This window comes from Peromyscus maniculatus, chromosome 14, assembly GCF_049852395.1.
Source record: "Peromyscus maniculatus bairdii isolate BWxNUB_F1_BW_parent chromosome 14, HU_Pman_BW_mat_3.1, whole genome shotgun sequence".
Classification (NCBI taxonomy): domain Eukaryota; kingdom Metazoa; phylum Chordata; class Mammalia; order Rodentia; family Cricetidae; genus Peromyscus; species Peromyscus maniculatus.
The window spans coordinates 867,793-891,995 of record NC_134865.1 but is presented as its reverse complement, the minus strand read 5'-3'; the positions used below and the strand labels follow the sequence as shown (position 1 = coordinate 891,995).

The window sequence follows — 24,203 nt, the reverse complement described above, 5'->3', positions numbered from 1 at the left end:
AAACACACAGGATACAAGAAGGCTGAGAAGCACTTTCACCAGTTCATAAATCTATCATTGCCTTGACCTGCATGAGGGGACCCAGTCTGCCTTATGGGAGTACTCATCGGAAGTGCTTACAAGGGGAAAAGTTTTCTTCTACACCTTCAGTTTCTGTGACCTCGGCCTGGGGCAGCAGGGAGAGGCGGCATTCTAGTCAACATAATTCTAGTTTGAAGGTGTGGCACTTATTGTCCCAGAAACCTAGACAGTCATAATACAAAATGAAAGTTGGGGAATGTGTGATTTGTACCACTGTAGGATTCTTTGAATATCATTTCAAAACGCTGGTGTGTCCAGCCTTTTGACATTGTGACATGGTGCTTTCATCTACAAAGTTCATGCTTGAGAGCCACACAACTGAGTTATTATTAAATGAAAAGAAAATCTCAATGTTTTAAGTAAGTTTGTGGTTTTTGTGTTGGGCTACTCACAAAGCATGCTTGGATAGAGGTTTCAATATAGATGATAAATAAAGAAAAACTCTTCCACATTAAATTTGGAAAATCAGCAAAGTGTATTAGTTATCTAAACACTGGCAAAATGTCCTATCTGTGCAAACCACAGTGAAGCAGAAGTCCATCTCGAGACTTATGTCGTAAGACTGAATTAGGAGTCAGGCTTCACGGCTGTCGCTTGTAATTCCAACGACTGAGGAGGCCAAGGCACAAGGGCCACAAATGCGAAGCCTGCCAGAGTGACAGAGTAAGTTCCAGGCCACCCTGAACAACAAACAAACAAATCAATCGTGGTGACGCACGCCTTCGATCCCAACACTCAGCGAGACAGAGGCAGGTGGATCTCTTGTGAGTTTGAGGCCATCCTGGTTTATAGAGTGAGGTCCAGGACAGCCAGGGCTACACAGAGAAACCCTGTCTTGAAAAAACAAACAACAAAAATACCCAAACAAAACTGTATTTAGTTATAATTGGGTGCATTCTCCCAAATGTAGATGTGAGTTCCACTACACTAACTTTGATTCATTAAAAATTCCCCAAAACTATATTCCTTTTAGAGCTTTAAATTTTTTTAATTATTTATATTTATGTGCATATAAACATGAGTGCCTGCTTGTTTGTATGTGGATGCAGGTGCCCATCATGGCTAGAAGAGGACACTGGATCTTCTGGAACTGGAGTTAGAGGTGGTTGTAAGCTAACCGGTATAGGTAATAGGAGCCAAACCCAGGCCTTGTGCAGAAGTAGCAAGTGCTCTTAACGACTGAGCCATCACTTCAGCCCCATTATGCCTTTAAGAGCATATGGACTTTAACCGCTATTTGTTGTTAAGGAGCATAACTTGACGCTTTGATATATGTATAGACCATGGGATAGTCGCCACAATCAAGTGATGTAATGTATTCATCACCTAAGTTACATTTGTGTGTGTGTGTGTGTGTGTGTGTGTGTGTGTGTGTGTCTTGACAACAGTTAGGGTTTACCCTCTAGGCAAATTCCCTGTAATTATGGACTTTTGAAATCAACCATGAACAGGGGAGGCAGAGCATCTGCTGAAGCAATAGGATGATGGTCCATGAAATGGTTAAACCATTGCAGGGAGGGAAGCTGTGCTAATTGGGGCTTTGTGGCTGACAAATCATCTTAAAACCTCAGAAAGAAGGAAGCACACAGTCCTGGCTTCGGAAATAGACCCAGGTAGGCAGGGTACCACCCGGGTGAACTGGAGTACTAAGGCCATGTACCCCAACAGTCAGGTCACAACATCACACTTCTGGGAGCTCAGCCCAGCTGACAGGGGTCTCCTAATGCCTAAAACCATTCCTCCTCTTCAGGGGCAGGCAGCAGAGTGGCCAGGAAGATGCCCCAGGCTCTGGAGGCGGGTCTGCCACTCTGGAAGCAGGTCTGTCTGCTGCTCACTGCCCACTGTACCCTGGCTAGCTTGCTGCTCTGGGCTTTCGAAAGTCTGAGCCGCAACAATTGGGGCCATCTAGCAGGTGTCTTGTATGATTCATTTGAAAGGTATGTACTGAGCAGCCGCTGCGTGCCAGACACTAAGCCCTGGTAAGACAGCAGGGATGAGACAATCCGCTGTCTTCATGAAATTCAAATTCACAGGAAATGTCACAGGATGTTAGGCAGGTACTGAAGACCATTGCATACATTTATTATTTTATGACACTGCTCCCCGAAGCAGTGCTAGGGAGGTAAAATGTCTAGAATATTCTAGGACTTGGTAGATCCCCACAAGTGTTAGGTAATACGTATAATCCTGGGTTGACTGTTCCCAACACAGAGAATGAGGGCCACAGTTTGAAGCACAGCTGACAGCCATTCATGTGACATAGACAAGCTCCAAGAGGATGGGACAGCAGGGGGGAGGTCCCGGGCCGGTCCACGCCAGAGATCTGTGGAGCTGCTCAGACGCAGGGAAGCTGAGCTGGTCTGCTGTACGTAGACACCCCTAACTATGAGTTTCCTGGCTTGAGTTATTCACAGCGGGGCCCGAATGTAGCCTCTCTCTCCTACCTGTGGTGATGAGCTAATCAGGAGACCTATCTGAAAGGGGGGCGTTTGTCCTGAGAAATCCAAGCCCTTTATACCTAACTCTGCAGGTCTTTGTGGGATTTCTGAAGGTCTGTGTTTTGATAGTTATAGATGAGAGTCTTTCTGAGAACTGGGCATGGTGGCGAATGCCTGTAATCCCCACACTTGGGAGGTGGAGACAGGAGGATTGAGAGTTCAAGGTCAGCCTCAAGCTACATAGCCAGTTCCAGGCCAGTCAGAGGTATAGGAGACTCTGCCTAGGCAGGTGAATCTCTGTGAGTTCGAGGCCAGCCTGGTCTACAGAGGGAGTTCCAGGACAGCCAGGGCTACCCAGAGAAACCCTGTATCAAAAAACAAAACAGACAAACAAACAGAAAGCCCGCACAGTGCTGTTTGGTTCTAACTAATTCAGTTCAGTAAGTAGAAGCTAAGGCCACCCTGGGGTCTACAAACTTCCCCTGACACGAGGTATAGGCATCTATACTCTGGAACTGCTTCAAGTCAACGTCAAAGGTCTTTTACGCGGCTGAAGTCTCCGTGACTAAGGAACAAGAAGCCTTTGGGATGGAAGGTCCCTAATCTCACAGCCCTGATTATCTGATTATCTACCATATGGCAGACAGAGAGGAAACTGGTGGAAGAGACATTGTGGCTGCACCTTAAAGTACATCTGCCATGAGAAACGCAGGATAGATAGGGCCAATATACTCAACTCTACGTTGTTTTAAGATTTAGTTACTTTATGTGTATGAGTGTTTTGCCCACATGTATATATGTATACCACATACGTTCTCGGCACCCTTGGAAGTCAGAAAAGAATGCTGGATCTCATGGAACTAGTTATGGTTGTGACCTCCATATGTGTGTTCTACAATTGTAACCCAGCTTCTCTGCAAGAGCACGTGTTCTCCCCACTACCCACCACACACACACACACACACACACACACACACACACACACACACACACATTTTTTGTTGTTGTTAAAACAACATCTCACTATCTGGCCTCCAACTTACAGAGATCTCTTTAGCCTCATGAGTGCTGGGATTAAAGGTCTTCTCCACCACACCTGGTCCTACTGCTTCAACACAAACGTCATCCTGCTGTGGCCCATCAACTACAGCCCAGAGATGGCAAGCAAAAGACCGAAGCCCCCGAGATAGGGCCAAAAAGTAACTACTGACATTAACCAGTCTTCCTCCAACACACGTAATGGGTGATGTTTTTATAATTAAAAAAAAAAAAAAACTGCCTTAATAATTCTATGTAGCCTATTTTTAAAAGATGAAATATCTGCACTCAAAAATTAATAGGCTGGGGTTGTTCAGTTTGGGCAAGGATGTACATGCTGCTAAATGAAGCCTGAAGTATCCCTTTTCTACTATATTAAAAAAGCTAATAGGGCAAAAATGATTAAGTACAGTATAATTATTGTAATATACTCTTTAGATCAAATAAAACTTAAACCAATTTTTGACTCTCCAATGGTCACCCCCCACACACACACACCATCTGTGTATCAGTACACAGGGTAAAAGATTCTGTTATTGGAAAGTGTTATTCACGTATGACTCCACTAATCCCAGGTGAGTGGGGTACTATATAGGTTTTCTCATAGACAGCGTGTCTTTGAATTTACAACATCCATCTGAGAGCCCACCCTTAAGTCTAGAAGATGGTTGCTGAGAGGAGACCTGTGCCCCAGGCCACAAGTCTCAGAAGTGGTGGGGTTACCTGGGAAACCAGGTCTTCCGATGTGGCTCTATCAGACCCAGTAATTCTGCCTGGCTTGTGCCCACTTCACTTCTGACTGGACCTCTCTGGAGAGGCCCACAGTTCCAAGTCAAACCTCGGGCTTCATGATGAGCCACCAGGTGCCCCCCACAGAGCAGGTGCAAGGCAGCAGTGGGCAGAGGATCACTCAAGATACCCGACCTCTGCTCTCAAAGAGTTGATCGGCTGCCCTCCAGGGAGCAGGAGAATGGAATGTGGGAGGGAGAAGGAGAGTGTATTAGTGTCAGGAAGATAAAATCTGGTGAGTACCTGGAAAGAGACAAAGCAAGCTGGCAGGGTCACCTGATCAGTATGTCCTAGTTGGCCAGAGGGAAAGGAAACAGAGCACCATTTGTGACCTTGACGTCTCAGACAATCACAGAGTTAAAGGTTTCCAAAATGGACATACAGAGTGGGAAATCAGTCTCGTTTCAGCAGATAAGGCATCTCTGACTGTTAAGTCAGAGGTTCATCACGGCCTAATGTCACCTAGCTAGGTGGTCCCTTCCTTCAGACAAGCCTCAGACAGCACTCAGCCGCTGAGCTAAACAATTAGCTCAGCTTCAAGCCTCGTTTCGATCTTTATTTCCTTCTTGCAAGGGCACGCAGACACTGGTCCCGGGATTTAAACAGCAGTAAATGCCACATCTTTGATTCAAGGAGACCATTCTCTAACGGGGGTAGGTGACTGCATTTCTTTTTTTCCATCAATGCTCATGAATACTGATGCGGTAAAAAGCCCCTCAGGGTTCAACCCTGCATCAGAACTGCTGGTAAATGGCCCCTATTGTTAAGAATCACATTAGGAGTGAGTGAGCTCACTGTGTTCAGTAACTAAGAAGTTTTAGAGCCCCTGTCTCTCCAAGGGAGCTTGACTATGATGTTATGTCAAAATTTAAACTATGCAAATACACAAGGAAATGCCGTCTTACAAGGTAATGAGCTTCCAGGTTCGGGGTGCCCTGGTTGGTCCTTCCTCATTTGAATAAGAATTGCTGCCATTTATTACGGGAGCATCTCTCTCAGGCTCAGAGGGCAGTTTGCATCAATGCAGAAATTACATGCCTGGCTAAAAACACACATGACATTTAAACTAAATTAAGAGGGAGACTAGTCAAGTGTCTCTTTCTTCCTCTCTGTCGCTGGCTCTCTCTCAGTCCTATGTCACCACCCCGTGAAGGAAATGTTGCTTTAGGAAAACTATTGGTCCTGTCTTGACAAATAAATAAATAAATAAATAAATAAATAAATAAATAAATAAATAAATAAATAAAATCAAACCAAACCAAATCAAAACAAAAAAACTCCAACCACCCCTCCCTCTGCCCCAAATCTAACATTGCACGCAATCACCTTATACAGTCATAGAGATCCAAGGCAACGCACAGTTTCCACATGTACACCGGTAATATTCAAACAGACCCAAACTTAGAGAACTCAAACCAGTGTTTCAAACAAGCTGAGCTAATAAAACAAGACAAAGTGCTACGTAACTGTCATTAAAGGTGGTTGGTTTGTATCTACTAACACAAAAGGAAATCAGTGACGGAAACTTCAGGGCATTGTTAATTGAGCTGGGTATAGAAACATGGACCTATCAGAAAATAGTCTACCCAAGGAGAGACCTCATAGTCTACACAAACAGGTATGTTTTGTTTGGCCACAAAAGACCAGGTTGTGAAATGTTTTATTCTAAATAAAGCATTGGGGGCTATTACGGCTTAGTAGTCATTTACTGCGGACGGTGTAGAGGCAAAGGCCATCTAAAATGGTAACAGCAAGTTTTAAACATTAGGCAACTATATGCCTCAAGACAGGTTCAAGGAGTCCTGCTAAAGATGGAAAAAATGGCCAAACCACCACTATACACGAGAGCTTCTGGCAAACCTGTTCTCTACTCTCATATGCTTTCTTAGAAAAGACATCATGGGTAAACTGTTATTTATCAAAGACTCATTATTGTAGAGGGGGCAGACAACCGTACAGTAAGATTCAGCCAGGGGCTGTACCTCTGCCTCTCTGGTAGGCCTTCAGTACACACACTCTCTCAGTCAGCTCCCCTCAGTCCTGTGAGGAAGCTACCACATTTCTCGTTCTGCAGATGAAGAAGCCAAGGCGTGGAGTATTCAAAATGACAGATCTGGAAAGTGGTGGGAGCCAGGATTTCAGATGAGGTCTGACATCAAGAACTGTACTATGACAGCACATTGTCTCTACGCACTTGGTGGTGGCAGTGGTGGTGGAGGTGATGATGTTTAGGGGGATGTGGAGAATGACATTCACTTCTGCATCCTTAGTGTAGAAGATGCTGTGGAGACACGCACTTCAACGCAAGGGCTGGTAGCTCCAGCATCCCATGCTGGCACCGCCTCAAATGAGTCATCTGACCTTGAACACACCTTAGTAGATACCAGGATTCTCTGTCACGCAGATGAGCCCTGATGACTAATAGCTGTGATGGACACTGAAGGACACAAAATACCCACTGGCAGACAAGAAGCTACCCATTAAACGTATCAGAAAATACTGGCAAATTTTAATGAGCCTTCCCGACTGCATGGTCTCTGGCTGAGAAATCAGGCATTACTGACACAATTCAGACAGAAGAGAACGGCCATCCAGCGCTTGTCCTATCTACTTTTTCAGAATGCAGAGCCACCCTCCACTCCTACTTCCTGTCACACTAAATACCGTGAGACTTAAGGAGTCCACAGGATTGGAAATGTGAGCTCATTATGTAGTGAGTTTGACACAAAACCATCCATACAGAATAGAAGCAAGTCCAGCAGCCCCCAGATCAGGTTGAACACAGGCGTGGTCGAATTTCAATCAACCCCAAAGGAGACTCTTGGTATTGGAGGAGAAGGGTGATGATTTACGCCGAGTCACAAACCCAGCACAAATCATAACAGTTCTCACTACCACAGGTTAAACAGAAGGATAAAGAGGTCCCCCACCCCGCTGCAGGCAGTTGGAAGGGCTTCAGCTCAGTGATATCTGCAGCAGCATGATTGCAGTGGTTATAAATAGGCAGGAGTCGACGATCAAGTGTAATTACACAGACTAAGAACGAGTCCAGACAAGCCCCGCCACAAAGTCCTTCTCTAGTTCAGATTTACTCTTCAAATATTTCAATATGTGTAAGAGAAGGAAACCCTCAGAAGCTTTGAAACAAGGAAACCTGGAAACAAGGGGCAAATCTACCATGCAAACTTGATCATGACATTCCAAAAAGAACCCTAAGCACTTTGAAATGGGGTAGAAAGTGGAGCTAAATTACATATTTGCACAACTATCAAATTTTAATATTAAATAAATTAAATAAATTTAATATTAAATAAAATATTAAAACTTTTGTTGTTGTTGTTGTTTTTAAGACAGGGTTTCTGTCCTGGCTGTCCTGGAACTCACTATGTAGACCAAGCTGGCCTTGAGCTCAGAAATTCACCTGCCTCTGCTTCCTGAGAGCTGGGATAAAAGGCGTGAGCCACCAACTCTTGGCTTAATATTAAAACTTTCAAAGGCCACAAACCCATAGGACTCTGGGAGTCAGTGGCAAGTTCTGCTGCCAGGTGGCTTGTTTTCATTTGAACAGGTGTGCCAAGAACATAGGGTCTTTTAGATTTGTATCAAGGAACACAGCAATGGAAGCCTTCAGAACTTCAGCGAACTGTCTTGTCTCAAAATGGTCATACTAGATAAGGAAAGGGAAATGCACTGTATAACAGGACTATAGGGTTTCCAGTCCAGGAGTTTCCAGACAGACCAACTAAGTCTAAGCTATCTATCAAGGCAAATCTAGCTAAGCTAAATCTAAGCTAGCTATCAAATCTGAACTAAATCGAAGCTACCTATCAACCCAGAGCAAGCTTTCACTTCCTATCCTAATTGCTGATAAAAGAAAAGGGGATTTGAGGGAACACCTCATCTAAAACACAAGAAACAAATATTTATGAAAATACCATAATGAAATCCATTGCTTTGTGTGATTTTTTTAAAACTGATATAAATTAATAAAAACAAAATAGAGACACAAGAAACCGGAAGCACCTAATATTGGGTTACTTGCTGGGTAAAAGCTTGGTTCAGCAAAGAGTTAACAAAGCATCCTTCCTTGTGTGAGTGCTCAGTCTCTTCACCGCTCACCTGACAACCATGTCACTCAACCAGACTTTACCAATACTTCGTGTCGTGAGGCTCTAGTGTTGGGAGTTACATGTGTTTAGTTGATGGCATAGACTGGTCACACATACCAGAACCTTCCCTTTAAATCAAGGGTCCACAAGTAACACCTTCCACACATCGGAACAGTTACCGACAGGCTCAGGGTAACATAGACTTTAAGTTATAAATCCAGATGGATCCGGGTTGGGGATTTAGCTCAGTGGTAGAGCACTTGCCTAGCAAGCGCAAGGCCCTGAGTTCGGTCCTCAGCTCCAGATAGATAGATAGATAGATAGATAGATAGATAGATAGATAGATAGATAGATAGATCTAGACAGATCAACTAAATCTAATTTGAAGGAACATGGTCTATTAGTAAATGCATGAAAATGCACACACATATAATAAAAGTTATATTCAATTATTTTCAAAAGGTAAATTAAAGTCATAAGCATCTAGGACGACAATGGATCCTAACAGATCCAAAAGCCAATTCTGTGAACTACTATAGTTTACAGTGAACACTAATAAATTGCACCAATACAATGAGACAAAGAGAATGGCTGCCACACAACATACAATACACATTTGCTGAATTAAAGAATTGATGAACATATTAAGATTTGTCATGCTACTTTTTCTATTTATTATCAAGCTTCTAGTGCCTATAATTCCCCCCATCCTCTAGTGGTGGTGGTCCCAGAGATTGAACCTAGGACCTTACACATACCAGGTAAGCATGTTACCATTTGAGATAAATCCCCCAGTCCTTGACTTTTTCTATAAACTTCTTCTAACCAGATAGTTGACATAAAAAAAAAAATCAACTTAGAATAGGTATGGTGGCACACCCCTTTAATCCCTGCATTTGGAGACAGAAGCAGGAAAATCTGTGAGTTTGAGGTCAGCCTGGTCTACATAACCAGATGTAGGCCAGCCAGGGCTACATAGGGAGACTGTCTCAAAACAAAACCAACCAACTGAAAACAATAACAACAAAAACTTGTAAAAAGCTTTGCTGCCAAGGCCTGATAACCTGAGTTTAATCCCCAGGTCCCAAAAGGTGGAAAGAATGAACCTACCACCACAAACTAGCTACTGAACCTCACTGTGCTCTCTCTCTCTCTCTCTCTCTCTCTCTCTCTCTCTCTCTCTCTCTCTCTCTCTCTCTCTCTCACACACACACACACACACACACACACACACACACACAAAATAAATAAATTAAAATGCAAAAAAATAGAATAACTATAGTTGACAATGATTAGCAGAATATTAAAAAAAATAGCGGAAAGGATTTGTAATGCTCCCAACACAAGCAAATGCCAGCCATTTGACCTGATCATGATGCATGGCACACATGTGTTGAAATTCCAGACTCTGTCCCATCAGTACACACAGTTACCATGTGTCATCTAAGTTAATTTTAACACTTACACCTTAACAATGTATGTGACCCCCTACGCAGTGTATCATGAAGGTGATACACAGACCGGCTCTAGTGAACCCTAAGAGATTTATTGCTTTACAACTTAAAATTATAAACCATGAGACATCTTCACAGCATATGGCCAAGTTTATGCGATCAACCATGGAGAATAATTCAGTTTCATAAAAATGCAAATTTAACTGTAGTGCATTAATTCGTGCCCACTCCGTCTCTCAAGACAGTCATCAGGGACCTCCCACACGAAATCAATATGCAGACATCTATTTAACTTTATCACCGGCTCACTAAGTAAATATCACACTCTAGACCACTTAGGTGTTCATCACTCAGGCAAATAGCAAATGTAAAAAGCAGGCTGGTGGTGTCAAGCCATTAACAAATCAATCGATAACTGGTCCCTGGTTTTGGCCTAACATCTGCAGAGCAAACTGTTAGCCAGCTGCTGCAGTGGGGTCTGGGTGCAGTGGGGGATCCCCTCTTACTCTAAGAGAGGTTCTCGGGGAGACCATCAGTCAAAGCATGGCTCTTTGGGCTTTCTGAAACACTAAAGCAATTACTCCTTCATCACCAAAAGGCCTGAAACCTCTGAGGACCACACTGGGAGATGATACTCTGTTCTTCACCATGCCTAAACTTAAGGCAGTACTCATAAACCCCGGAGTACACGATATAAGAAGCATGGAGTCAATGGTTTGCTCTTCCACACTAGTTTTACTGCCTTTGGAATGAGTCTTAAAAGCATTTTATAGGTACTACGTATAGTCACAAACATCTAATCTTTCTCAAAGTGACCAAGAGTGGCCCTACCTTCTACAGCAAATTCAACTTCTTTTCCCTTAAGTATGATGTGAGCTGTTTGACCTCACATCCATGATGTCAAGACCCCTAATATCACTTTCTACACATTAATTTCAGGGTCAGTGCTAGGTCTGTCTCCTTCACGTGACACACAGCCAGTATCTTCTACTACGCCCTGGGCCACTTATCCATCTTGTCAGTTGAAAGACAGTGAACAGGAAGTGAAGAGAGGAAGACCATCTGCCCGAATCAAGTTCACGACTGCTTCCTCAAGTTATAGCACAGGACAAGCCCTGTGTACAAAGTGTCACAATTATGAACACAGCTCAGAAGTCCCACCTCTTTCATTTTGCCTGTCCCAGAGCCAACCACGGAAGACTCTACACAAAGCGTCATACAAGAGGCTCTGATGATGAGTGAGAGAACTGAAGGCATTCTCAGATTGGAACAGACCAGATGTCCATCTCACTGCTAGGGGATTGGAGGAAGGGGGAAATAGTTTTTCCTCTTTCTCTTGCCTGTGACTTGATCTAGGGGGTAAACACGATCATTTGTTGTCAAATGTGGAAGCTAACATTGGCCTTCACACACATTCAAAGTGCATGTCGGGCATGCTGGCCTGCACCACATTTACTTTCCTGTCTTACTTCCTGGATGGAAGGTTTAATCTTCACCTCAAAATGACCCACACAAGAAACAGCTTTTTCAAAGTCATGCTGGAGACCTACTTTTTCTGTGAGGGGCAGCTTTCTTCCTGCCTTTTTCTTCTTTTCCATAGAAACCTTGCCCCTCCCTCCTCTGACCCAATGATGAATGTGGATTCAATGAAATGACCCACAAAGAACAAGGAAAAAAAATCTGGGAGACAGCCTGTTTCTCTTGTTACCCATAGAGCTCAGCGTACAGCTTACTTCTAAGCGCAGACTAAACTTACCATGCCCTTATCACAGGAACAAATTGCATGTCCCAGGTTAACGGCCAGGTTGCAAGAGACAAGTTACGACACACCTGTGGCTTGCCATCACCCCCAGCGCCCTGACAGAAACCATGCCCCACTTCCCACACGCTGCCGCTCCCCAGATCTTACCCTGCCCAAGAGGTTGTCCTGAAGTAGTGTCTGTTGCAGCATCGGGGCCACATCCTCCAAGCTCAGGACATGGCAGAGGTCAGTGAGCTCCTCTTGACCCAGAGACCCAGTTCCCAGGGTGTCAAAACTGTCAAACAGCTCCTTGAGTCGGGCCTCATGCTGGTCCTGCTCCACCTCATCCATCCCATAGCCCACAGCGCTCACCTGTGCGGAACAGAGAGGAGGACAGGTTGGAGCAGATCGTTTCTGGACACGTGCATCTCTCCCAGCCCCACCAGCCACTTCAGACACTACAGCAAGGCCCTGCCTGGCCAGTGGTCCACACACACACACACACACACACACACACACACACACACACACGTTAGCACCCGGGGTAAATCTGCAGTGTTACAACAGAGGTAACATTACCAGCCCGAAGGAGTTAGGCCGGGAGAGTCTCCGCTCCTGACAGATCATGGGTAAATATGACTGTCGGCCAAACTCAGACCCGAGAGGGTTTCTCCCCTATCGGCCCCGAGGACTAGGAAAGTGAAAGGCTGCTTCTACCAGCCAGTCAGGTCAGGTGAGATCACTGTTAGTACCAAGTCACTGCAGGGTCAGAGCTGCCAGGCCTGTCAGCAAGCTCCAGACAACCTGCCCCGAGGCTGGGTCCTGAGGGGTGACCAAGCTTACTTCCACTCCAGTCAGCCTAGGTACTTCTGCACCACATCGACAACAGAGGCACTGGCTGAGCCACGTCCCAATTTACAAGGGACCAGATGCCTTTTACTCAAAAAGCAACTCAATTAGCCTTGCTGGCGCAATTACATGCTGTATGACAGGAAGTATTCCCCGAGGCCCTCTGAAGTCCCAGGGAGCTCTAGGTAATGCTTAGTTGCCAAGAGAAAGGGCAAAACACCACTCCAACCTTCCCCGTGGAGAGGTGCTGAGGAGACGCTGGCTGTTTTCTGAGAACTGAACAGTATCTCTGAACTCCGCCGCCTCCGGCAAACTCACGTTCATTCCTGGCTGCCCTGCCTCCCATTACTCTGATGCCCACCCCCAAAACCCCAGCCCCAGGCTTTCACCATCCCTAGCATTAGTCAAAACCTGAAATGATCAAAAAAAACTCAGAGTCATCTTTTGCTAAAAATAAAACCACACAATTCCAGGTATTTTACTTCAAGAATAAGATGTTTCATAGGCTGGATGTGGTGGCACATGCCTTTAATCCTAGCACTTGGGAGGCAAAGTCAATGGGTCACTGGGTTTGAGGCCAGCCTGGTCTACACAGCAAGTTCCAGGACAGCCAGGGCTACACAGAGAAACCCTGTTAGAATAAATGGGGAAGGGGAGGGGGCGATAAGACGTTTCCTTCTCCTCATATACAATAATCAAACGTTTAATATGCTGGATCCAGCCCAAATCCTGCACACCTGGAAGAAACTTCATGATGCAATCAGTGGGTGCCAAATATAACACAACATGCCCTTGGGATGGTGACCTCAGCCATTTGCAATCAGTCTTTCAGCTAACCCCTTGACTACAAAGCACAGCACCTTCCACCAGGGGCGTGGGGTGTAGCTCAGTGGAACATCATGTATGCTTAGCATGTGTAAGGCCCTGGGTTCAATCCCCCCAAGAGCACAGGCAATGGAAGCAGCACCTTTAACTAAACAAAGCCCTGAATCGGAACTTGGAGAGCAGCCCTCAATAGCTCAGAGCCCCTGTCATTTAAGTAGCTGCAGGCAGCTAGGACCCAAGGCAAGGAAGGGAGCTTTCCGAAACAATCCAGTGATGCTCTGGGCCGCCTGCTTTCTTTCCATAGACAATTAACTGTCCAAAATATGACAAGCCCGGACAGAGAGAGCCATGACCTCCTGAACCAGGGTGACCTCAGAAGATGAGCCGGAATGACGATGCAACACAGCTCGGTGTTAAAGAAGGGCCACTTCGGAAAGCCATGCGGCAGGGTGTGGGTCCAGGCGCCCCAGCTTGGGAAGGTCTCTTCCATCAGCAGCTTACCACTGAGGTGCAGCGGGCTCTGGCTGCCTTCCCAGGGTTGGTCTGTTGGGTGAACTAATCAGTATGTAAATGTTTTCAAAATATGTTGGGGGTGCTACATAAACAGCAAAGCTTCAGAAAAGAAACCCGAAGGTGTTAAACCAAGCCACAAAAAGGAAGGCGCTCTGGCTAATGAGATTCGCCTAGAGTGGGCCAGTTAATTGTCAACTAAGATCTGCTGGGACCCCCGTGGGCTCTGGGAATTCCACAGCTCCGAGGCTCCTTCTTAAGAGTCCTCTGTTTGTAATCTGACCAACTTCAGAAGGGCCTCGCTGGATTTCTGCAGAGTTTGTAAACTCAAAAGCGAAAGAGTCCTAACACTTCCCCTTTCAAGCAGCGTCTTCAAGGATGGCGATCTGTCTGTGTCTGTCTCAGCCAATGGGAGCGAGCGAAACTCGCCATGTGCTGACAGGGTCCGGCCGTACCTGCTGCTTTGAGCCTGGTTAGCAAGCATGTCTGCTTTAGGGAGGCCACGGGATTTTCACTAGATCAAACGTCCTTCATTTGAAAGCTTTTCCTTCTTAGCCCTGAGTTCCATCTCCCAGGTTCCCCAGACAGCGAGCTTCAAGCTTAGGAGACTGTTCTTTGGACTGAAGGGGAGGGTGGGGGTGGGAGGCGAGGGGTGCGGTGGGGTGGGTGGTGAGGGGTGAAGGGGGTCGGGGTGGGTGGTGAGGGGCACATGGGGGTGAGGTGACATGGGGGAAGGGGGGCTCCACCCCAGTGGGACAACTGTAGCACCCAGGAGATATCACACATGGTGACCGCTGTCAGTTCTCATCTGGCACCAAGTGCATTTTTGCTGGTTGACACAATTCTCCAAATGTTCGTCTGTAATTCCTCATGTAAGAAATTTTTCCCCTCCCCACTGGCCAGAAATGTAAGCCTAAGGGGCCACGGTTCTACTTCATTATTGTCTTTCCTTCCCCCAACCAAATAACAAACACAATCCTCCGTTCTTTTGGAACTCGGGAAATGGACTGACCTCATGGAGATTCCAGGGAGGGAAACTTAGCCCTGTGGGAGATGCTGAAATCAGCACAGACAGCTTCTGCACTGACCTCTTCCACACACATTATCGCCATTTCCCCCCTTTCCAGAAGAAACACAGCACCGTCCATGGCTACCAAACTCCAGTGAAGTCATCACAAATGTAATCCAGCACATTAGAGATTACGCCAGAGTCACAAACTACAGCTGCATTCTTCAGTGGAGAGACAAAACTTGGAGGAGAATCCATGCTAAAACACTTCTCAAGTCCCCTTGTTTAGACAAGGAGGATAACAACAGCCATCTGGAAGGGTTGTTCTAGAACTAAGTAGGGCAAGCTAGTGGAAGTGGCTAGGCTCAGAGAAACTGGTTCAGGAGAGGCAATTGAAAAATCAAGTGAGAAAATACCTGAGGCCTGGGAAGGAAGCATGAGCTTAGGAGAGTGACTTAAGTCAATCAGTCAGATGTCTGCCTGCAGAGCAGCCAAACAACCGACTCGGAATGCCACTGAATAGAGGGTAGGAATGGGCCATCCATGTTACCCGCAGAAGCATCATTATATTAATAAGTGATGATGGTAAAGGTAGTGCTTGGCTCCCTGAGCCTAACAAGGCAGATTATTGACAAATGTAATATCATATAACTGCAGAAAGGCTGAGACAGAGATGGGAACTCAGGAGGCATCATGATGTTGCTCCCAGCATGTCTAGCGAGCCTGGCCTATGCCAAGTACTTTATGTAAACCATCTCATTCATATAATTTAATCCTCCTAATTCAGGGGCATAGATAGTATCACTTCCCCATTTCAAATGGAGAAATTGGGGTTTGACGAAATTAAGCAACCTGCTCGAGGCCACAGCTTTACAGTGGAGGAGGAGCTAAGATTCTACTTAGAGTGTGACCATTATGACCCTCAATGCACACAGACCATGATGGGACTCCTGAAATGACACCTCTTTCTGTGTCAGCAGACTGGACAGCACTGAGAGAACCTGGGACAGTCTTAGGCCACACACTGTTCCAAATTGGAATGGGCAGAGGTAGGAGAACCCCTACCTACCCTGATCCATTGGCCTAATGAGTACAGCCTACAAGTCTCTAGGAATACACAAATACACAGATACGATAGACACTCTCTTTCTCTGAAGCAGCATTGGGATTTGAAGCTGAGAAGAAATGCATCCTTAGGTTAAGATGACCATGAAGAACCCCAGACACCTTCAATAATGGATGTGGTGATATATAGTGTACCCTAATAAACTTTGCCTGAAGATCAGAAGAAAGAACAAGCCACTAAATTAAACATAGAGGCCAGGCAGTGGTGGCATACACCTTTAATCCTAGCACTCGGGAGGCAGAGATCCATCTGGATCTCTGTGAGTTCAAAGCTACCCTGGACTATATGAGATTGACTTAGTCTAGGATAAAAACAGAGCCAGACAGTGGTGGCACACACCTTTAATCCCAGCACTTGAGATTTCACGCCTTTGCTTAAGAAGCACACACGCCTTTAATCCCAGGAGGTAATATGGCTGGGCCGAGAAAGGTATATAAGGCACGAGGAGACAGGAATTAAAGGTTGTTTGGGTGAAGCATCCCTTTCAGGCTGAGGAGTTGGTGAGGTAAGAGGTTGTGGCTGTGGCTTGCTCTGCTTCTTCGATCTTTCAGCTTTCACCCCAATATCCAGCTCCAGTTTTTTTTTTGTTGTTGTTGTTGTTGTTTTCATTAAAGACCATTTAGCAATTCGTGTTATAAATGGATACGGTTCAGAAATCACACATCATTTGTGGTCTTTCCCCTGAATGAATACTCAGGGTCTAACCTCAGAGCCAATGCTTTCCAGCCTGAGCAGGCACACATGGGCAGCAGGAAACTCACAAAGCTGAATTAGAGTAATAAATCCTCCTTGAAGTTGCAGAGAACAATCCCAGTTTAATGAAGACAGCCATAAACCTTGGCAAAGCTTTACTTGGAGCATCTTCCTCCCCAAGAACCCTAAACAAGGTTAGGGCCACATCACTAGGCCACAGACTCTGACAAAGACAGATACCACAGATCTGTGCTGCATGCCACTTGCCAATCAGCCCACCCCCACCCCCTCACCCCCCACCCCCACTGATGAAAACAGTGCCAACTGGGACTCTGAATTAGGTGGAGGTGGGGCTAAAGTAATGAAGTGTTCCACAGAAGATCAGTGTGAAGTACATGTGTAAACTTCTCAACACCTGGTTATAGAAAGGAGCTTGTAGGAAGGGAACCCCAGCAAAGGTGGGTGTCTAGGCTGGGCTGGAGGGAGTGAAAAGGGGATAAAATCTGGTAAGTGAAAAACCAAATAATAAATAAGCACAAAGCCAGAGCCCCTAGCCCAGGCCTTTGATTTTCCTTCCAGATGGCCCAGCAGCTGACCGGCCCTGTGGAATGCCTGTGTGCCCCTCTAGGCTCAGCCGTCTTCCTCTCGGAGGTGGTGTCAAAATAGATGCTTTCGGACCTGTGTCCAGACACAGCTGTTGGGGGTCCAGAGCCCAGGCAGTGACCACCAACTGACTCACTTCTTTACTTTGGGGCTGCAGTGATGAACACAGACAAACCCTGCTTGCCAAGGCTTTTCATTTACACCTTTACTAGGCCCCAGTAATGCCCGTGATCAAATTAAAGAGTTTCTTTTTTTCTTCCCTCTTTTCTGCAAACATTTTTACCAGCTGAGAAATTTTCCAGGCTTAATCTTGTACCAATTTTAGTGTAAAAGGAAATAATAAGGAGAATAAACTCAAGTACAGAACAAGCTCCAGAATAAGCAACGGCTTTTACCTACAACATTCCTTCCAAGTCCTGCCTGCTTGCTCAGGCACATGCCCCTTCCCTGTTCCAACAGTGCCTCCTCCCTCTATGCTGGAGATCAAACGCAATACAGCATCACCAGGCACACAGCTGAAGTAGAGAAAAAAGTATGCCATCGAACAGGGAAAATTCACATTCAAATGAATTTGAAAGAAAATGTGTGTTGCTAACTACACCCTAACATGTAATCGCGCTCAGGGCATCTCTGCTAGCATTTATTCTCACCCTAAACAAGCTTTAGCATTTTCCTGTCCTGAAGGCTGGTGTGAACCGGGCTTTTGTTACACCTAATAGCAGGTGGATTACCTAATCAGTTAAAGAACACCAGCTTTGCACAGCAAGGATCCAGTGACCTATAATCAACCTAAGAGCAAAAGTGCAGGAGCCCAAATACAAACAAACAAACAAACAAACAAACAAACAAACAGTTTTATGTTTGTTACTTTTTTTCAGCCTGAAATAACTTTCATTGCTTGAGCCGTATTTACATAAATTCATTTAGGATGGCTGAAGCTACGCGCCCTAGGGCATGAGTGGGGAACTTCGGTCCTCACATCGACACGTGATCTTTCACCAACTGTGCTGAGGTATTAGAATATAGATGCTTTATACACTCTCCATGCCCAGCGAGGGTCTAATTGCTTACACAAACTGCGGTAGAGAAGAAGCAAGCTAGTTTCTAATGAAGTTTCTCATTTGCATAATTCCATAATGTTTTAAATTATCTTCTTTGTAAATACAATCGGATAAACATATCTTTTTTCGAGGTTCAGTGAGCCACCCCACAAGCCTCTGGCCAACAGATGCAAGATCAATAGCCAGAATTCAAACTGCATTATTTATTGGCTTACAAATGAGTTGGCATCTATAAAAGTAAGCCTCCTGAAAGGCTCTGTCTGACTCCCTCTAAAATGTTCTGGTTACATCTGCCAAGCCTCTATCAGCTCATAAAGACGCATAAAATGTATTTTCATTATCAACGTAAAAATGGAAGTATCAAGACTGGTTAAATGGTAGTTTAGGAAGTCATTTACAGTGACATTTAAAACAATTTATTTGAACAACATTTGACTCATGATAAGAGCACTGACTATTAAATTAAGATAGGCTGTTCAGAATTCAGCGGAGCCCTATTCTTGTCCTGTGAGTTAACATCTTTCGATATGAAGGGCCATTACCTATCTAAAATGAAGAGGGAATAAGAAAAAAGAACCTGTGACATTCTGAGCAAGCACCTATTAAAATGACGGAAGCGTGACATTTCAACAAGAGGACCACATACAGGGTGGCTCCTCTTCTTTGCCCCAGGATGTGCTGGCAATGCCTTGGCTTACGGCAATCCAGTTTGCTTTCTCAACACTGCAGTTCAGAATGCTTCCCTCCAGAGCACCAGAGAGCTGTGAAGGTAAACAGGTTGCCAAGAGCCCCTGCCCCCAGAGGTTCTGATCACCTCCCTGTGAACACCAACCACAGACGAAGAGACCACACAAACTCCTCTCTCTGCCAGCCTGTAATGTTATCGACAAACAGTCTGGGATATTTCACAGCTACTTTCAGTTCCACAGCAAGACATATTAATATTCCAGGCCAGCAGCTTCCAACGGCCTATGCTACCACTGGAGAAGACCCTAGAATAAGCTACATTGATGCCACCAAAGTATTTCCTGGTGGTTTGTAGGCCCCAGGAAGCATGCAAATAGATACATTTACGCCAACATGACAGGTCTGAGAGAACCCAATTGAGAAACAGTTCGTAGTCCCAGGAGTCTAGCTAGAAGGCTATGATGAGATTGAGAAGAGCACCCTAGAGCCACCGAGGCAGCCACATAGACAACCACACAAATCGAGTCTGGTTGAGCTGCATGGAAAACCTTCTCAAGACTTCCTGAACGCCTGGAGAGGGTCTGTCCCAGGCAAGGGACAAGAAGACCGTCTCATAATAGTTGTATGGAAACACGATCTGTGGCAGGGCACTACTGCAGCCACCCTTCATTTGCACCTTCACCCTGTCTGTCCGGGCTGAGGCTGGGAGCATCACCCCTTCCAATCTCTCTCCGTTTCACGGAGAGCTTTTAGCGGAGGCTGGCTTCCAAACAGTTGTCTTTTTCGGGGTGTGGGGGGGGGAGTGGGGAGGGTACTGCAGTGCAGACCCGAGTCTCGGATACTTCTTCCACACCTACACCCACTCCTCACTTTATTCCACACTCCTCTGCTCTAGAGATCGGGTTTGCAGAGCAACTGTCAAAATGTATCGCCCCCTTTCCTGTTAGCTGCCCCCAAAAGCCTCTACCTGCACGGATCCCACGCACCTTCTAAAATCTCCACTTTCAGGACTCCAAAGAGCTCTGAGCCCCCGGGAGGCGCAGGGCGACACCCAGGGGCTCCCCCGCGTCGGCTTCCGGTCAGCTTCTGGCCCTCGGGGCTGCCTGGGTGGCCTCGATCCACAGAACAAGAACCCTTTCTACTTTGCTCCGGGTCCCGCCGGATGCTGGAGCGAGGCACAGTAACAGCTTTCAGCTCGGGACGCCTCAGGTCTGGGAGGCGGAGGTGTGGCGGGAGGGCGGGCCAGCCCAGGTCCCTAGCAACCCGCGCTGGCGTCCCCGCTCCACCTGCCCACCCGCGGGTCGCGGAGCTCGCACGCCAGACCCTTGGTCCGGCCCGGCCGGGCTCGCCTACCTTCCGTCGGCCTCTGGGGAGCGCCGGCGCCAGCCGCCTCCGAAGCTCTGCAAGGGAAGGGCGCTTTGTTAGGGCCCCGCGAGCGCCGCGACAGCGAGCAGCCCGCGCCGCCGATCCGGGCACGCGTCCTTCCTGAGGACGCGACTGGGGACCCGCGCGGGCGTCATTTCCATATGTAAGGGGCCAACGCTCACAAAAGCACGCCGGCGCATCCCCCGCCTCCCTCCGCCGTCGCCGCGGCCCCTCCCCCCTCCCCTCCCTCCCCCGCCGCCACCCGCCGGCGACAGCGCCCCTCCCCGGGCCGCCACCGCGTGCTGGACCGGGACCTGCGGGTCCGCGCGGCGCGGGACGCTCGGGGTCCCCAGCAGACGGCGCGTGGGCAGCCGCGGCCTCGAGCTCTCCCAGGTCGCTCGATCCTCCCGGGGGTCCCCAGCTTGTCGCTCACCGCGTCCCGGAGCTCAGGCGCCCCCCGCTACAGCACAGACCATGACCTCGGGGCTCTCGGGCTCCGCCGGGTGGCACGGGACGGCCGCGCCCAGCGCGCTCGCTCCCGGCTCAGCCGCAGCCACCAGGAGATCGGGCCGCGGGGGAGGAAGAGCCCGGCCGCGCAGGGAGGAGTCAAGGGGACGCCGGCCAGGGCGCGGCTCCTCCTCCCGCCGCAGCCGAGGGAGGAGCGGGTGGCGGCTGTGAGCCCCCGCCTAGGAGATTTGAACTTGGGAACGCCCCGGCTCTGCGTGCGGGTCCGGCACCCTGAGGTCGCCTGGGTGCACCAGCTGGCACTGCCACCACGCGGTCCCTTGCCCGCCGCCTCCTTTGCCTCTCAAAGGCATCCGCTAGCACCTGGTGGCTGGGCACAGGGCCCACAACGTCTCTGGAGAGTTGAAGACCCCAGCCTCACGGACCTTAAGTGGAAGTTCGGGTATCTCTGTAACCTGCAGGCGACCTTGGATTTCCCAGTCCCAGAGAATCCTTTGAAGGTCATAGGGTCCCGAAGAGCAAACGGCCCTGGAGAGCACTGAGCCCTCTGGACCTCTTACCACTTCTAAAGGCATCAGGAGCCGCCCACCTCATCCTCATAGGTGCCCGGACCCTTGTATAACCTTCTGAGGGTGCAGTCAACCCTTTGTCACAGGCACACAGAACGGAAAGCCCTTGGAGTTGGTGGTCCTTGGGCCGTCAAGGGTACTGGGTGGGTCCCCGCTCCGGCTACAGTTTTCTCGCGTGCCTGTTCCACATACACCCTCAAAAGTGCTACTACCTTCATCTTGGTTTTCTCCCCCAATCCCTGACACAGGATCGCAAATCCAGGCTAGAGGTGGAGAGAGCTATAGCCCGAGGCAATGCCTCCCCAGGATCCACGAGTGGCCCTTGTAGAAGGAAGGATCTGCCTGAGTTAGTACACCCACAAGTTATTTCCACAAGAACGTTGGACAAATTCTAGGTGACAGAAAGGAAACCGGCAAGTTCAGGCTTCTGGAAACAGATGTGACCTGTTCCTCATGACAAGCACCCTGAGGAGGTAGACACCATAGCGTTTTTCAAAGCAGGAAGCTGGAAGTCCCGGAAACCGGAGCCTCACACAGGAAGCCCGACACAGCTAGGATTCAGAAGAACATCACTTATGTGGCACAAAAAAAAAATGCCTAGAACTTAATGCTCACAGCCCAGAACCTGTGAAACCGGTGAGATTTCAGTGGGACCCCCAGCTGACCAAGGCCTAGTTCCTCATTTTCCACTTGTATTGTGCTACAGTTCTGCAGAGTAGAGAAAATTGAATGAAGCACTTAGAGGCTCTCTTTCTATGATTTCTTACATGAATCCACAGTCACCCCAAAATTTAGGAAACACATATAACAAAGCAAGTTATCTAAAAAATCCAAATCTTCCTCCAAAACAGAGCATCTGGGGAATATAAAAGGGACATTTCATGCCCCCATCCCCTTTTAGCAGACAGAAACTCACAAACTGTAAACACAGCTATTCAGTTAGTCAACACCATTCATCAGCCCACTACTAGGATACTTACAGAGATGTCATGAACAAGAGAGGGATGCTCACGGGATCCTCAAACAGCCAACAGCCTCAGGGGTGAAGGGTGAGGCGGCAACTTCCTTCTGCCGGGTCTCTGCCATGGCAGATCCATGGCGCTGCTTACCTCTCCATACGCCCCTGGAACCCCCGAGAACCCTTGAGAATGAGAAGGTGCCTTAGTTCAACGTGGCGATTCCTGGGGCAGGAGATCCTGGAGGCAGTGTTCACTACTTGTGGAGGGAGCACAGATTGCTAGGGATGGTGTAATTAGACAAACACAAGACTGGTTTTTTGAAAGGATGGGATGGGGTGGAGTTAGTGCTGGGATCACCTCCAGCCTTGTCACAGAGGAGCGAGCTGCACGGAGCCAGGCAGTTGCTGCTGGGTTGTTGAGAGCCCGTGTGAGGCAGATTCTTGAACACCCTGTGCCTGCGTGTTAGGTGGATGATGAGTCTCAGTCCAGACAAAACCCAAAGACTTCCCTTAGAACCAGCCCCTCGCTTGGCAGGAATGGTTTTTGTTCTACTTCACATAGAAAATAAAGGGAAAAAATGAAATGTGAACGTTTGCCTGGAGGTAATATCCATTGCAAGCTAAATTTCTCCTTGTATTTGTTGTAGTTTATCTGCTTTTGATTTTAATTCTCATTTTTACAGAACCTTGCTGATGGAGCCTGGGACGTTGAAGTATTTGCTCCTGTTGCATGGGGTTAGTTTTCTGCTACATGCTACAGTATCGGGCTGGACTTAGCTGTTTATTTAAAACTCTCAACAAGTTTACTGACGCACATGCCTTGGAAGAGTATGTCACTCGGTTTCTTCCTGAAGAAACTTTATGTTTGGTTTTGAGACAGGGTCTCTCTACAGACCCCTGGCTGTCTTTGGACCTCACTACATAGACCAGTCTGGCCTTGAACACACAAGAGATCTTCCTACTTCTACCTCCTGAGTGCTGGGATTAAAGGTGTGCACCACCACACCCAGTTTTAACGTGTATCCCAGTCGCGCTGAGAGCCTGATCCTCCTGCCTCCACAGCCAGCCGGAAGCTTTATAAATGATCAGAATTGGAACAGTGAAGATGAATTGGAGAAAGAGAGGAGGGGAGATGGGAATGAGGGGTGAAAACGGTAAGAGAGAGGGGCAGGTCGAAGAGCGGTTAGGAATGTAGCCATTTAAACTCCCTGGTACCTAAAGAATGATGCCCTGCTCCCAGTCAGGGAAAGGTTGCAGTTCTGACCCAACTCAACCTATCCAACCCCATGCCATGGTTGGTTGGGTATGTTCTCTCTCTCTCTCTCTCTCTCTCTCTCTCTCTCTCTCTCTCTCTCTCTCTCTCTCTCTCTCTCAATGTGAGGATTTCTCTGTGCAACTCTGGCTGTCCTGGAACTCCCTCTGTAGACCAGGCTGGCCTTGAATTTACAGAGATCACCTGCCTCTGGTGTGTGCCACCACGCCCTGCTGGGTATATTATTTCTTTTTCACAGAATAGCCTCAAACCCTTGTGGCTAGCCCAGGAACTGAGTGAAAGGAAGAGATGTCATGCTTTCTCCTGAAGATTAAATGAAGGAGGAAGGAGGGGGAAAAATGTCTGTATTCCAGAGACGCATGCCAGGGACCAGGAGACAAAACAGCTGGGCAGGAAGGAAGAACACACGTGGAGAGAAGGTGGATGGAAGGCGGGTCTTAGCCTTGACCCTGGCCACTCTCCTTTAGACTTCATCTCTTCACCCTCCTTCCTGAGGTGAAAGGAGATGAATTCGGAGATGAAAGGAGATGGATTATATGAAAGGAGATGGATTCAGCTCA

At 47.4% G+C, this 24,203-nt stretch overlaps 1 protein-coding gene across 3 annotated transcripts in view; it reads right to left on the bottom strand.

The window, feature by feature from the left end:
- Nin (ninein) overlaps positions 1–20,952 on the bottom strand; it is a 103,852-nt gene extending 82,900 nt beyond the window's left edge. For all 3 annotated transcript variants that reach the window (XM_076550547.1, XM_076550546.1, XM_076550549.1), the window contains exons 1-3: positions 20,812–20,952; positions 20,367–20,413; positions 11,819–12,022 (exon numbers count right to left, since the gene is read on the bottom strand). In XM_076550547.1, coding sequence (XP_076406662.1) covers positions 11,819–12,001 — 183 coding nt within the window. In that variant the 5' untranslated portion in view covers positions 12,002–12,022; positions 20,367–20,413; positions 20,812–20,952. The remainder of the gene's footprint in view (positions 1–11,818; positions 12,023–20,366; positions 20,414–20,811) is intronic.
- Between the last annotated feature and the right edge of the window lie 3,251 nt (positions 20,953–24,203).